Here is a 15,872-nt window from a genome sequence, read left to right on the forward strand (position 1 = left end):
GATTCTCTCTCATCACTGATGTTTCTATCTCTCTCCCTTCTCTTCCTCTCTGAAATCAATAAAAAAATATATATATTTTAAAAAGTAATAGCAAATGTTTACTTAGTGCCACAAATCAGAAAAATACTATCCAGTCAACTTGCCTCCATTACACCTACTCTATCAAGGAGAAAGGCAAATACACTAAAGTTTTTTGTTGTTGTAATCTTACAGCTATGAAAGGCAGAAGTATAGCCCAGAATGTACCTCAACTTATTAGCTATTAAACTATGTATCAATCTGGCACCCTAAAAATAAAAAAAAGGATTCGATCCCAAAGTAAAAATAGTCATTCAATAAACATTTAGGCCACATATCTGTGCCACTAAAGTAGTGATAAAAAATGAAAAATAGCCGAAACCGGTTTGGCTCAGTGGATAGAGCGTCGGCCTGCGGACTGAAAGGTCCCAGGTTCGATTCCGGTCGGGGGCATGTGCCTGGGTTGCGGGCACATCCCCAGTGGGAGATGTGCAGGAGGCGGCTGATCGATGTTTCTCTCCCATCGATGTTTCTAACTCTCTACCTCTCTCCCTTCCTCTCTGTAAAAAATCAATAAAATATATTTAAAAAAAAAAAAAAAAAAAAAAAAAAAAAAAAAGAAAAATAATGCACAATCTGCCTGTATTCCAGGCCAATACAGCAGGCAAGCCTCCCTAATTATCTAAAACAGGAGTGGGGAACATCCGGCCCACAGAATCATGGCCCTGCTGAGGCATTAGGGGTGACGTAATTAAATGTCTGACCAAATATAGCAGGCTAATTTTTAAATTGATAATTTTGTATAACCCTCGAATGATCCAAATGGCCTTTGGCAGAGAAAAGGTTCACCCCAGATCTAAAAGGTATATAGGAAATTACTTTTTTTTTTTTTAAAGAGTACGTGTTTTATTCATTTGAGAGAGAATCATCAATTGATAAGCTGCCTCCTGCATGCCACCTACTGGAGATCGAGCCCACAGCCTGGCATGTGCCATGACTGGGAATCCAACCAGCAACCTCTTGGTGCATGGGACTATGCTCAACCAACTGAACCACACAGGCCAGGGCTGAAAATTATTCTTGTTGGTCCTCAATAAATATAAAGCAATAATACTTAGGGGGGAAAACTGTTGCTCATTAATAATCATGAAATACTATAAGATACGACTAATCTCCAACTACTAAAATGACATTTCTTTTGTCCCTTCTTTTGTTTATTCCATTCTTCCATTGCTCATTAGCATTTCCATTACAGTGTGAAAAAGTAGAGAGATACTAGTAGAGATACTGAAATACTAGAGATATTGAAATACTAGATACTGAGATACTAGAGATACTGAAAATTAGTACATTTTTAGGAAATTCATGAAAAGGACGAGAGGAACAGAAATTTGAAAGGTTTTGAAATTACATGTGCTTATTCTCTCATACTTTAATGTTTGTTTTTCGTCCTGTCAGATTAATTTCTAGCATCAAGGATTTAATAAGTTAAATGTAAAATGTAAACTTTTAGTATAAAACAAAAAATTTTAGTGAATTGATTCGAAGTACATTAACAACAAGGAAAGAAACTTTCCTTGAACAAATTTCTTCAGTGCTGCAACTCTCCATATTCCCATTTATCAGAGCAGTTTTAATATTCCATTCTAAAAAAAGACAATTAAGTAATGACGTAGCAACAATATACTGACAAATCTATAAATCAGCTTATTCAGTAGTTTCTGAGTTCCTAACCATCTAATGGCCAAATTTTAGAACTGTATACCAAATTTTAGTTACTAGAAAGATTTAAAAAAACAACAACATATATATATATATGTAAAAATATAAATATGTGTGTGTGTGTGTATATATGTAATTAGGGCAGAGCATTTAAGTCAGGGGATCATGAATGAATGTAAATTTCTTACACGTGCATCTGTGTATTTGTTTGGGGAGAAAACTCAACTTATAAAAATCCTGTTCTGGCCGAAACCGGTTTGACTCAGTGGATAGAGCGTTGGCCTGCGGACTGGGGGTCCCGGGTTCGATTCCGGTCAAGGGCATGTGCCTGGGTTGCGGGCATATCCCCAGTGGGGGATGTGCGGGAAGCGGCTGATCGATGTTTCTCTCTCATCGATGTTTCTAGCTCTCTATCTCTCTCCCTTCCTCTCTGTAGAAAATCAATGAAATATATTTAAAAAAAAAATCCTATTCTGAAAGCAATTCACCACCTCCTAAAATGTTAAGAACTATTAGTTTCAGAAAATTTATTTAAAATCTCAAACCATATCAGTAAAAATAGAAAGCATACTGTTTATTTGGCTGAATTTCCACTGTTAATTTCCATAGGCAGATAAAAATACCTTAATTTTTCAAATTGTCCCCTTGCCTGGGCGTTTGACCAGGGGGTGGGTCACTCTCCCCAGCCCGATTGGCCCTGATTGGGTTGGGCCGGCCAGACCCCACCCATGCACAAATTTGTGCACTGGGCTCTAGTATAATGCATAAAGAGCTAATTTTTCTGACAATAATCCCACAAAGGAGTGGGATGGCAATGGAGGTATATATTGGACCAAAGTTTTGAGCATTACCGAACTAGTATTCAACCAAACTAGATTGTTTTAAGATGCTAATTTCAATCTCTAGGGTAACCATTAAGAAAATAAATAAAAAACTATAAAGAAACATGGCAATTAAAATAAAATAGTACTGTAGAAAATACCTATTTATTATAAAAGGCAGTAATGGAGGAGGAGTAAAGGAACAAAAAAAAATGTAAGACATATAGAAAATGACAAAATGGAAAATGCAAATCCTACCCTATCTGTATTTACATTACATGAAAGTGTATTAAATATTCCAGTCAAATAACATATTGTCAAAATTGATTTTTTAAAAAACTATGATCCAACCACATGCTGTTTATAAGAAACACAATTTAGATTCAAAGAAACAATCAGATTAAAAGAATGGAAAAGATATATCATGCAAACAGTAGCCAAAGGAGAATTGAATGGCCATACTAATATCAGACAAAATAAACACAGAACCTCTTACTAAGGTTATAATGATAAAAGCCACCCACAAGAAAGATGTAACAACTATAAATATATGTAGCTAACAATATGGCCCCAGAAATACATAAAGCAAAAACTAATAGAACTGAAGGCAGAAATAGATGAGTTAACAACAGTAGTTAGAGACTTCAATATCTCACTTTCAATAATAGATAGAACTAAACAGAAGATCAACAGGGAAATAGAAGACTTGAATAACATTATAAACAAACAAGAGCTAACATTTCTATAGGATACTCCACCCAACAGCAACAGAATACACATTCTTCTGAAAGCACACATGAAACATGCTCCAGGATAGACTGCTCTGCCATAAAACAAGCCTCTAAATTCAAAAGGATTGAAAACTCAAATTATATTTATTATCCAACCACAATGGAATAAAATTAGAAATCAATAACAAATGTGGGAGCCACAAATCTGTAGAAATTAAACACATCCCAAATTAACTAATGAGTCAAAAAAGAAATCACAAGGGAAATTAGAAAAATATTTTAAGATGAATGAAACAAAAAACACAATGTATCAAAATTATGGGCAACAAATGTTAAAGCAAAAACTTGTACAAATGTTCTTAACAGCTCTAATCACAACAGCCAAAAAGTAGAAACCCTCCTAATGTCTATCAAGTGATTAATGGATAAATGAATGGAGTATATTCAGCCATTAAAAGTTATATGCTGATGCATGCTACAACACTGATTAACCTTGCAAATATTATGCTAAATGAGAGGACCCAGACACAAAAGGTTACATATTATATGATTTTAAATACCCAGAACAGGCAAGTCCATAGGCAAAGCAGATTAGTAGTTATCAGGGGCAGTGGGGGTGGTGGAAGAGAATGTGACTGTTAATGACCAGGGAGGTTCCATTTGAGTTGATGAAAAGTTCTGGAACTAGATACAGTACACTTTAGAACAATTCAAATGGCAAATGTTAAGTATATTTTTGGTTTGGTTTTGTTAATCCTCACCTGAGGTTATTTTTTTCCACTGATTTTTTTTTTAGGGAGAGATCAAAGAGAGGGAAAGACAAGAGATAAACATCTATGTGAGAAAAACATCAATTGGTTGCCTCCTGCACAATCCCCGAGCCTGCAACCAAGGTACATGCCTTCGACTGAATCAAACCCAGGACGCTATGGTCTGTAGGCCAACACTCCATCCACTGAGACAAACCGGCTAGGGTTAAGTATATCTTATCACAATTTTAAAAAGTGAAAAGCAGTATTTTGGGAAAAGAAAATAAGGTTAAAAAACTTAGACACGCCGAAACCGGTTTGGCTCAGTGGATAGAGCGTCGGCCTGCGGACTGAAAGGTCCCAGGTTCGTTTCCGGTCAAGGGCATGTACCTGAGTTGCGGGCACATCCCTGGTGGGGGATGTGCAGGAGGCGGCTGGTCGATGTTTCTCTCTCATCGATGTTTCTGACTCTCTATCTCTCTCTCTTCCTCTCTGTAAAAAAAATCAATAAAATATATTTAAAAAAAACAAACAAAAAAACTTAGACACTCAAATGAGAGAGAGAGAGAGAAAGAGAGAAAGGGCGGGCGGGCACACGCGCCATGATTTCAGCAGAATATAATAAATATAAAAACTGTCAATACATAATTATGTTCCATACTTGTATGTGAGGCCAAGAAGCCTCAAGTGTGGGTTCATCCTCCTCTGGATCAAAATCTGGATTATCACTTGGAGGAAGAGTACGGAAGATATTTGCACTGATCTGTAAAGAAAAATAAATTTAGATTTATGTTCTTTGTTGTGTAATTGAACTCAACAATGCAAAATTAAATATTCTTAAGATAACTTTATTTAAGAAAAAAGTTAAGTTGTGGCTATAAGCTTAGTTCAAAAACCTAGAAACCGCTTCAAAATATGAAGTCAGGTACTGTATTTGTTTTTCTCTTTTCTCTATGCAAACTTCTTCTTCAGATGCCAAACTATTGAAGATTACAGATTACCTCTGGATTCCTCTTCCTTAAATTACAAATTGTTCTTTCCAAGTTTTGCTTTTAAAAAAGTTGGTCAGGAGAAGGAAGTTTGAGGGGAATGCATAGAGTTCTTAACTCGACCTATCCTTAACTTGATCCTCTTCACCTTTCCACAACTCCCCCCATATTCTAAACCAGCCATTTACTTATCCTATAACCCAAAGAGTTTGGTAAAATATTTCCATTCATATATATATATACCACACACACTAAAAAAGAGAAAGGAGGTGGTAGAATGTCTTCACTACTATTATAGACATAGTTTATAATACCTCATGATGATTTAATTTACTGTATTTCATCTACTCTGACCTTTTAAAAAATTAATCTCTGAAATCAGAATGTGATTTGAGTTTTCATTTCACATCAATGAAATACAGTATTTATAATTTCATCTTTCACATTGTCTGTCTCAGTACCAAGGTAAACTATATATCCTTTTTCTCTAGCAAAGGGTAGATTGTGGTTCCAACTCACAATTATTTAAAGAATGAACAAACTAACAGACCAAATGGTTAGTCAACATTTAAGACCATAGTATTGAGGGGTTGGTCATTTGAGATTAAACTATTTGGGGAATAGAGGATGAAACAAGGAGTATTTGGTGGTACAAGCAAATTTCCAACCATCTTATGAAGTGGCATCTATGGCAGCCGTGGGCAAACTACGGCCCGCGGGCCGGATCCGGCCCGTTTGAAATGAGTAACACTAAAAAAAAAAAGATGGTACCCTTTTATGTAATGATGTTTACTTTGAATTTATATTAGTTCACACAAACACTTCATCCATGCTTTTGTTCCGGCCCTCCGGTCCAGTTTAAGAACCCATTGTGGCCCTCGAGTCAAAAAGTTTGCCCACCCCTGATCTATGGTAAGCCAAAAAAACTGCTTAACAGTCAATTACTATAATCATAGACTTAGAAAAAGACATACACACACCCCCTCCACACACACTTTTTTACATGGGCAAGAAAAATTAAATCTCAAAATTTATTAGTCTATAGCAATTCCAGAATCATTTGACTCAAATATTTGAGTACTTTCAATAATATCTAAGTCAACAACTTCATATAGATAAAAAAAGTATCTTTACCAGGACTTTCAAAATTCCTGAATACAAACCATTTGAAATCAGAGGAAATATTGGTGGGAATATTGCTTTTCTCCCTGAAAATGTTTTTAAGCAATAAACACAAAATAAAAAACAAGACAAAGTAAGAGGCCTATCAATATTTACTATTTATATTCCCAAACTATCACCTTTTACTGTCTCTGGGAGTTTAGAAAGCCAACTTCATTTTAATTAATGTTCTCTCCATAGTTAATCTTTTTTTTTTTTTTTTTTTTTAGCTTTTTAAAAAAACAACATTTTATTGATTTTTTACAGAGAGGAAGGGAGAGGGATAGAGTTAGAAACATCAATGAGAAACATCGATCAGCTGCCTTCTGCACACCTCCTCCGGGGGATGTGCCCGCAACCAAGGTACATGCCCTTGACCTTTCAGTCCCCAGGCTGATGCTCTATCCACTAAGCCAAACCGGCCAGGGCTCTATAGCTAATCTTTAAAAGAAAAATGTAAGGGCCCTAACCGGTTTGGCTCAGTGGATAGAGCGTCGGCCTGTGGACTGGGGTCCCAGGTTCGATTCCGGTCAAGGGCATGTACCTGGGTTGCAGGCACATCCCCAGTAGAGGTTGTACAGGAGGCAGCTCTCCTCAATGTTTCTCTCTCATCAATGTTTCTCTCTCATCAATGTTTCTAACTCTCTATCCCTCTCCCTTCCTCTCTGTAAAAAAATCAACAAAATATATATTTTTAAAAAGAAATGTAAGGCTTTTATTCATTTAAAAAACACACACAAATCCACCAAAATGTCCTAAGTCCTTTTAACTGGTCTTAGTACAATTTGACAAAGAAAACCAATTAGTATATCAGGGTGAGATTTAACTTTCCTACACATTTTGCTCTTCCCCTAGAACATATAGTAGGAAAGGGGAAGGAAATGAAGGCAACTATAAGTTATACTTGCTATATAAAAAATTCTATACTCTGGAGACATTTAAGCTTAAATTATGTACTCAATGACTCTCTAATTATTTTAACTGATTTTTCTGTATTTTGTTAGTATGCATACAAAAATCACAAATTCTAAACAAATGTCTATTGTCTGATGGAGAATAAGGTTGAATTACCAATAAATAGTATCCTAAGCAATCTTGCTTTACCAAAGTTGGCAGTACTTTTCACATCAGATATTTTAAACATTTATATTATTTAACTTCTTATCCTGAGTTTTGATTAAAATTCAAGTGTTATAGAAATTAAAAATATTGTATTGAAAAATGTCCTAATGTATTAAAAAAATATATAAAGAATTATTTTTAGGCCTGACTCCTTTATCCACCACTGAAATGTGGAGAGCCCCATAGTTTTCCATTGGGCTTCTCTTCTCCCTTCCAGTGGTTCTCAACCTTCCTAATGCCGCAACCCTTTAATACAGTTAGTTCCTCCTGTTGTGGTGACCCCCAACCATAAAATTATTTTCGTTGCTACTTCATAACTGTAATTTTGCTACTGTTATGAATCGTAATGTAAATATCTGATATGCTATATGTGTTTTCTGATGGTCGCGACCCACAGGTTGAGAACCTCTGCTTTAGACTTTCTCTCTCAGTGACTATTAAGCCCCATAACATTAATTATCTAACTATCTGTATAATCTTGAGCCTATATCTTTCTCCTAACCTCTACATCTGCATTACCCAGTATGGTAGCCACCAGCCATTGTGGCTATTGAATTCCCCAACTATTATAAGCAATGTCAGCATTATTGGAATGAATGGATAATCTTTCAAATGGACTATCTATTGAGCAAAGCAATTACTGTACACTCAAATAAGACTTATTCACATTTACACCTCAGATCTTACTTGAATTTATATAAATCTGAGGAACATAAGTCTAGAGGCTTACCATTTTTACTATATCAGAATACGCTGATTCAACAATTACACCACGATTAGTTGAAACATACTCAACCAGTTCATTCAGTGTTGCTCTCTTAATTTCTTTGCTCTTCAAGTCTGAAACAGAGTCCATGAAATCAAACAGTACACAACACTGTTGCAACTTCTGACAGAAGAGTTCTTGTTGTTCATTTGAAGTGGCATCTATAAACAAAAATAAAGAAAAACTTAGAAATAACCTACTCAGTTGATGAACAAGAATAGATCGATCTAGAGACAAATGGTAGGGGAGGGAGGGGGTCAGGGAGCAACCAAAGGACTTGTATGCATGCATATTCACATAACCAATGGACACAGACACTGGGGGCTTGCCTGGGGTGGGAATGGTTGGGGGGGGGTGTCAATTGGGGAAAAAGGAGACATATGTAAAACTTTAGGCAATAAGAGAAGAAGAAAAAAAAAGAAATAACCTATTCAGAAGTTACCTTTATATGCTTATTCATTTTGTAGGAACTATTCACATACATAAAACTTTTTCCAAAAATCTAGTGAGAAATTTTCCCATTTAATCCCAACATTCATTCCAGAAAATGGGATTTATACTGGACTCTTCCTTCATGCTCACTACCCATAATCAAGCATTAAATGCTATTGATTCCGTATCTATTATATATCTGGAATCATCCTTTTCTTGTCATTTGCACTGCCATTTTAATGATTGTCATCATCTCTCATCTAGATTACAGGAATGATATCCTAACTGCTCCTCTTGCCTGGTGCCATAACCACTACAACTCCTGATTTATTTGCTCAACTACCTCAAAAGCTAAAAGCTTGCTAAAATAAGAATCAATCTGATCATACTCAGTATTTTTCAAGTATCATCCACAAATTACAGAATGAAGCTCAAACTTCTGAAGATCATATACAAAATGCAGCTGTCTACTATCAAGTCATCTCTTGACACTTTCTAGCATGCAACTTCACTTTGGGTAAACCATACTCCTGGAAATTTCCTGACAATTTTACTTTTTCCTCTATCGTGAATGACTTTTTCCCACATTCCCACTATAGGAACTCTCTCCATTTATTAAGTTTCCTCATATGCATATTCCCCTCTCAAAAGTTTTCTCTATGGCACTAAAGCTAAATTGGTTGTTTACTCCACTTTTACCCAAATGTATCATAGGTGCATCTCTCTATTTTAGTATTTACTAGAGGCCCAGTGCACAAATTCATGCATGGGTGGGGTCTGGCTGGCCCAGCCCCAATCGGCCGAGTAGGGCCTAGCCCAGGGGTGGGTAAACTTTTTGACTCGAGGGCCACAATGGGTTCTTAAACTGGACCGGAGGGCCGGAACAAAAGCATGGATGGAGTGTTTGTGTGAACTAATATAAATTCAAAGTAAACATCATTACATAAAAGGGTAGGTCTTTTTTGTTTTTTAGTTTTATTCATTTCAAACGCGCTGGATCCGGCCCGCGGGCCGTAGTTTGCCCACGGCTGGCCTAGCCTGTCAGGAGGAGAAGACCGGAAGAAGTTGGCCGGCAGGCTCGGCAGGCTGGTCCCAATCATGGCCCAAATCAGGGCCAGGTCGCCTGGGGGGAGGAGCCACGGGCAAATGGCTGGCAGGCCCTGCCCCTGATTGGGGGGGGTGGTGATCAGGGGTGGAGCTGGCTGGTGGGAGGGGCTGCAGGAGGTTGGCTGGCTGGCCCTGCCTCCTATTGGGGGGGGTGTTAGGGGGCGGGGCCAGCAGGGGGGAGCAGCTGCGGGCCAATCAGGGTGGTGGGGGCCCATAGGGAGCAGGGCTGTCAGGGAGGAGAAGGGCTGCAGGGGGAGGCTGGCCACCCTGCCCTTGATCAGGGTGAGAGCGGCCAATCAGGGCTGGGGCCAGCTGGGGAGAGGGGCCACGGGAGGTTGGACGGCCAGCCCCACCCCCAATCGGCTGGTTCTCTGGCCACAGGAGGCGACATAGCGACCAGTCGTTCCAACGTTCTGGTCACTGGCTTTTTATATATATAGATTGTTTTTTTGTGGCAATTATATTTTACACGTGAAACACTCCTAGAAAATATGAGGCCCTTAAAGACAGGAAACAAGTGTTATCTTTAACTCTCCCTCCCCAACCTCCCTCTATCTTGCATCTACCACAGTTATCTGGCACAAAATAGGCATTCAATAAATGTTGATTGTTTTATCTTCAACTTATTACAAAAATATGGGCACATTATGTTGATTTGATTGTAACCTATTAAATCATTTTGTTTCCAACATTCAAAAATAATAATAAAAATTTAATTCCAAACTTTCAAGTCTGTAAACAAGGACTTTCAATTAATTTAAATTTGTTGAGCTGATATTACATTTTTAAAAATCATATATTTCAATACTAATATTTAGCTCATGATATAAAAAACTATTCCTCCATTCAAGACCAGTACCTACTTTATATAAGATACTGGTAGGACTCATCATTAAAATGATAATGTAACCAAGGGTGCCTATGCTTTTTATGTTTCTATTGATTTTGGAGAAAGAGGAAGGGAGAGGGAGAAATATTGATTGGCTGCCTCCTGGGGATCAAGTCTGCAACCCAAGCATGTGTCCTGACCAGGAGTGGAACCGGTGACTTCTCGATGCAGGGGAGGACACCCAACCACCCAACTGAGGCACACTGGCCAGGGCATATGACCATGCTTTTTAAATTCTTGGGGGATAGAAAGCTAGTGAAATTACTGTGCAACTATATTCAATTTGCTGTTCTTAAAAAGTTGACTTAAAACCCTGGCTGGTATAGCTCAGATGGTTGGAGTGCTGCCCTGTACACCGAAAGGTCAAGGGTTTGATTCCAGTCAGGGCACACACCTGGGTTGTGGGTGTGTAAGGGAGGCAACTGATCAATGTTTATTTCTCATATCAATGTTTCTCTCTCTTTCCTCCTTCTTTTCCTCCCTCCTCCCCTCTCTCTCTTCTCTTCTCTCTAAAAATCAGTGTACCTGTCATTGGGTGAGAATTTTTTAAAAAGCTGTTTTAGATAAGGTACTGCTAAAATGTAGCAGGTTAGCTATCCTAAACCCATCTTGATTGGTCAATTTACTCAATAATAACTTAAAACAATTTTTACAATAAAACAGATGTAAATATTATAAAGGATGGCAAAATGCACATGACTTCTGAAGTGAAGACATAAAGATTCTTAAAATTTTTTAAATTTGCTACAGTCCATTTGTGGCTATGCCAGAAATGTCCCTGTGGTAGTTCCACACTTACAAAGGACTTGTATAACACTCTCTGTTCCAAATTCAATAATGGCCCTTTGCTACATGAAGGTTGAGGTCTACAATCCTCAGACTGGCATCAGAATTCACATAATATTAACAGAGTACATTTCTTGATGATCATTTCAATAAAGTTTTTTATTTAGGATCACCTTAATGAGGTCACCTGACATAGCCAGTCCTATTCTCCTTCTTCCCCCTACCACCTCCTCAATGTAAAATCATTCCTCTTCCTGTTCTCCAAAGGCCAATACTCCTTTATTCAAACTCTTTTCTCTACCTGAAATAACTTACTAGATTTCCTCTGCTATGTTTCCAACTCCTACTCACCCTTTAATAATAAACTTTAATCTCATATTCTCCATAAAACTTCCCTTAGCTAGGGAAGGGTACAGTGATCCCTCCTCTCTTCTCTTCTCTATAGCATTCACATTCTCAATCATACAGTTGAGTACAGATTAGTATCTTTAGACTTGTATTTGACAAATACTTCTTTTATCATCCCCCTCCCAAAAGATTGCAGGTTTCTCAAAGACAAGGATCATTCACTAAGCAGGATTTCCTTTTCATTACAGGATATACTAGGTGTACAGGTTAATACGGATTTTTTTCAATAGATGGAGTTACACATATGTTGATATATATGCGATTTGATATGTATGCTATTTTGTTGTATTGACAGTAAGCTTCAAAACTTCATATGTCAAATTTGCTGAAGGTGTTAACATTATAGATATTTTTATGCTTAAAAATGTCGAATTTCATGCCAAAAAAAGAGCATTTGCAGGAAGTTTTAATTCACTACTTTATTTTGAAGAAAAAGTTATCGTATATTTCAGGAAGCTTATGGTGAACATACTCTATCTCAAGATACTTGTGAACGCTGGCTTAAACGCTTTAAAAGTGACGATTTCGATGTGAAAGACAAAGAACATCCAGGTCAACTGAAAAAGTTTGAAGACCAACAATTACAAGCATTGTTGGATGAAGATGTGTGTCAAATGCAAAACAACTTGCAGAAAGATTAAACGTTGCTCAGCAAACAATTTCCCATTTATAAGCAATGGGAAAGATTTTAAAGGAAGGAAAATGGGTGCCACATCAACTGAATGAAAGACAAATGGAAAACCAAAAAGCCATCAGTAAAACATTGCTTCAATGACACGAAAAAGTCTTTTTTGCATCGAATTGTGACTGGTGATGAAAAACAGATTTATTTTGAGAAATCCCAAATGCACAAAATCATGGTTTAATCTAGATACACCATCAACATCAACTGCAAGGCCAAATCTCTTTGGAAAGAAGACAATGCTCTGCATTTGGTGGGATCAGGAAGGTGTGGTGTATTATGAGCATCTAAAACCAGGTGAAACTGTCAATACTGATTCGCTATTGACAACAAATAATCAATTTGAACCATGCTTTGATTGTGAAACAACCAGAATGTGCCAGAAGACACAGCAAAGTAATTTTGCTTCATGATAATGCACCATCACACACTTCAAAACCAGTTAGAGACACGTTAAAAGATCTTGCCTGGGAAGTATTAACCCACCCACTATATTCATCAGACCTAGCTCCTTCAGATTACCACTTGTTCTGATCGATGGCACATGCACTTTCTGAGCAGCACTTCAAAACATACGAAGAAGTGGAAAATGGGGTCTCTGAATGGGTTGCCTCAAAACAAGAAAAGTTCTATTGGGATGGTATCCACAAATTACCTGAAAGATGGGGGAAATGTGTAGCTAGCGATGGACATTACTTTGAATAAAGCACTTTTGATGTTTCTCTTGAAATTATCTTTTCTTTGATTACAAAATCCGCCATTATTAACTGGTACACCTAGTATAAGGAGTTGGAAAAAAACACATTTGATGCTTAAACTCTAGATATGAAGAATAAAAATTATGCACTGAAAAAGAGTCCACAGAAAAATGAAAAGTTCAAAATTGGTGCTACATATCAAAATGGCATAAATAGTGGATCATGTTTATGCTTAAGAATTTATAATGCCCTGGCTGGTGAGGCTCAGTTGGCTGAGCATGTTCCATGCACTAAAAGGTTGCTAGTTCGAGTTCTGGTCAGGGCACATGCCCGGATTGTGGGCTTGATCCCCAGTGGGAGACATGCAGGGGGAAGCTGATCAATAATTCTCTCTCATCATTGATGTTTCTCTCTTTCTCCCTCTCTCCTCCTCTCTAAAATCAATAAAAATATATTTTTAAAAAAGAACATGTTACATATAAAAATGTTGGTTTCTTTGTCTGGGCACCTAATTCTTGAATCTTAATAGAATGAAATTAATGTTTTGCACAGCTTCTCTCTTCAGTAATCTATTTCTTAGTCTAAAGATTTATTTGAATTTGTTTATTCTCTTCTAGAACTATATGCTAGCATTACCTAATGCTTGGGTGGGATAGGTCAGATCTGGATCTTCCCAAACATTAGAAATATTTAGAAAGCAGTTACCATTTCAACTCCTTTGGCACTGAGTTAAAATAGAAGTTTCCAATCCTCAATTAATTTTTAGATATTATAAAATAATCTTTTTACCTAACCTTTCATATATGAATATTTTCTATTGAGCAGTCCACTGTGCTACATAGTAAGTTATACTAATGTTAACATTAGTGCTTCCTTCATGCCAAACATAGATGTTTCATATGTGTTAATTTATTTAACTTTCAAAACAATTTTTGAGATTGGTTCTAAAAGTGATGAATTCCCACCCTCAGGTGATTTAGAAGCAAGTTGGGAAAGAAATACAAAACATAAAATAACTAGAGGCCTGGTGCATAGAATTCATGTACGGGTGAGGTCACTTTGGCTGCCAGCCAGGGCCTTCCTTCGTTCCACGCCACCCCTGGTGGTTAGCGTATGTCATAGCGAGCAATCAAACTCCCAGTTGAACTCCTGAGGGGACAATTTGCATATTAGGCTTTTATATATATAGATAATGCTATCAGGCAATAAACAAGTGTAAAAGATATTGCCATTTACCAGACAGATACAATCAATTCTCTACATAGTCTGGAATTAAAAAGAATTTCAGAGTGCTTACAAGATTAAATGTATACAAACAAATAAATTAACCAATCAACCATAATTAATTAAAAGTAGGACAATTATAGGTATTACAAGGTATTTCACTGTTATACTTTAGTACTTTGTGCTAAGTTTATTGGCAGCAAAGGTGAAACAGATGTGGAAGAGTAGACCTGATTGTAAAAGGTAAGTTAAATGAGAGAAGAGAGGAAGGTTACTGTTATCTACCAATGGATGGTTTACTTCAAGACATGGAATATTTTTATACAGGTCAAAAACATTTTTATGATGGTTATCCTAATAAGAAAACGTGGTGATGATGGTTTTCATCATTAAAAAAAATTATGAAATATTTTGCAGTTGTAAATGTTTATTATGTCCCAACTCTTAGGCACCTTTCTGAAACATCAGTTACACTGAATTTTCTCATTAGACAAAAAGAAAAGGAAAACATTTATTTCAATAGGCTGAAAAAAGATCAGACTATGTTCTGGCTATCTTTCATAAATATGAGTAACAGTCTGAGAAAAAGAATGAATAATTCTGTTTGTTAAATGTAATAAGTACTGGCCACTTTATAGTTCAGCTTCACCATTACAAGAATGCTTGCAAATAGTCTATCATACTCCATGATGATTCAATCTGACAATAGCTTACATTTAGGGAGTAATGCCACATATTGTTTTTACTTGATAAATTTTTACTGAGCTAATGCTGATTATCCATTTGCCATTTTCATTGTGGATAATGTCCATTCAAATTCCTATGGTAGGAACTTCGCTTACAGGTTTCAAAATAAAAACACCTCTGGAAACACAAGTTCAAAGGAAAAATTCAGAACACCTTACTTACAGTGTTACATCACATAGCAACTATGGATGCTGACAATAATTGTTTTGCATCATGCCCCAAGTACAACACAGTACTTGTTCAGTCACCTAGAAATTAATTACCGAAATACCCAAAATTTTTGTTGGGGCAGTTTAAACCAGGTCTTCCTGAGGATGACATGTATCTATTTCAAGTAAATATTAATTTCTTCCAAAATATATAAATAAATAAGACATATTTAAAATCTTAGTGATTGCCATTTAAATGAAGAAAAAAGCACATAAACCTATTAGGATATTTTGACCTGCCTAAGTATTTACCTGGGAGCAATTCAGACCACTGATTATTATCATAGTGTATCATATTCAACAATTTTATGTATTTTTTAAAATATATTTTTATTGATTTCAGAGAGGAAGGGAGAGGGAGAGATGAAAACATCAATGATGAGAGGGAATCATTGATTGGCTGCCTCCTGCATTCCATTCCCTCTACTGATTACTGAGCCTGCAACCTGGGCATGTGCCCTGACCAGGAATCAAACCAAAGGTCAATGCTCAACCACACTGAGCTACACCAGCGGTGTGGGTATATTCAACAATTTTAACACATTGCGTACCGCATAGAAATCTCTAAGACATACGCCAGGGACCGCACGTTTTTGGGCAAACTGCACATC

General features: G+C 36.8%; 1 protein-coding gene across 1 annotated transcript in view; it reads right to left on the reverse strand.

Annotated features, from left to right (window-relative positions):
• PPP2R5A (protein phosphatase 2 regulatory subunit B'alpha) overlaps positions 1–15,872 on the reverse strand; it is a 66,730-nt gene that overhangs the window by 24,808 nt on the left and 26,050 nt on the right. The window contains exons 2-3 of the mRNA XM_081112678.1: positions 8,044–8,240; positions 4,703–4,804 (exon numbers count right to left, since the gene is read on the reverse strand). Of these exons, the coding sequence (XP_080968804.1) occupies positions 4,703–4,804; positions 8,044–8,240 (299 nt within the window). The remainder of the gene's footprint in view (positions 1–4,702; positions 4,805–8,043; positions 8,241–15,872) is intronic.

Source organism: Myotis nattereri, assembly GCF_964212035.1.
Source record: "Myotis nattereri genome assembly, chromosome: 18".
In the NCBI taxonomy this organism is placed as follows: Eukaryota; Metazoa; Chordata; class Mammalia; order Chiroptera; family Vespertilionidae; genus Myotis; species Myotis nattereri.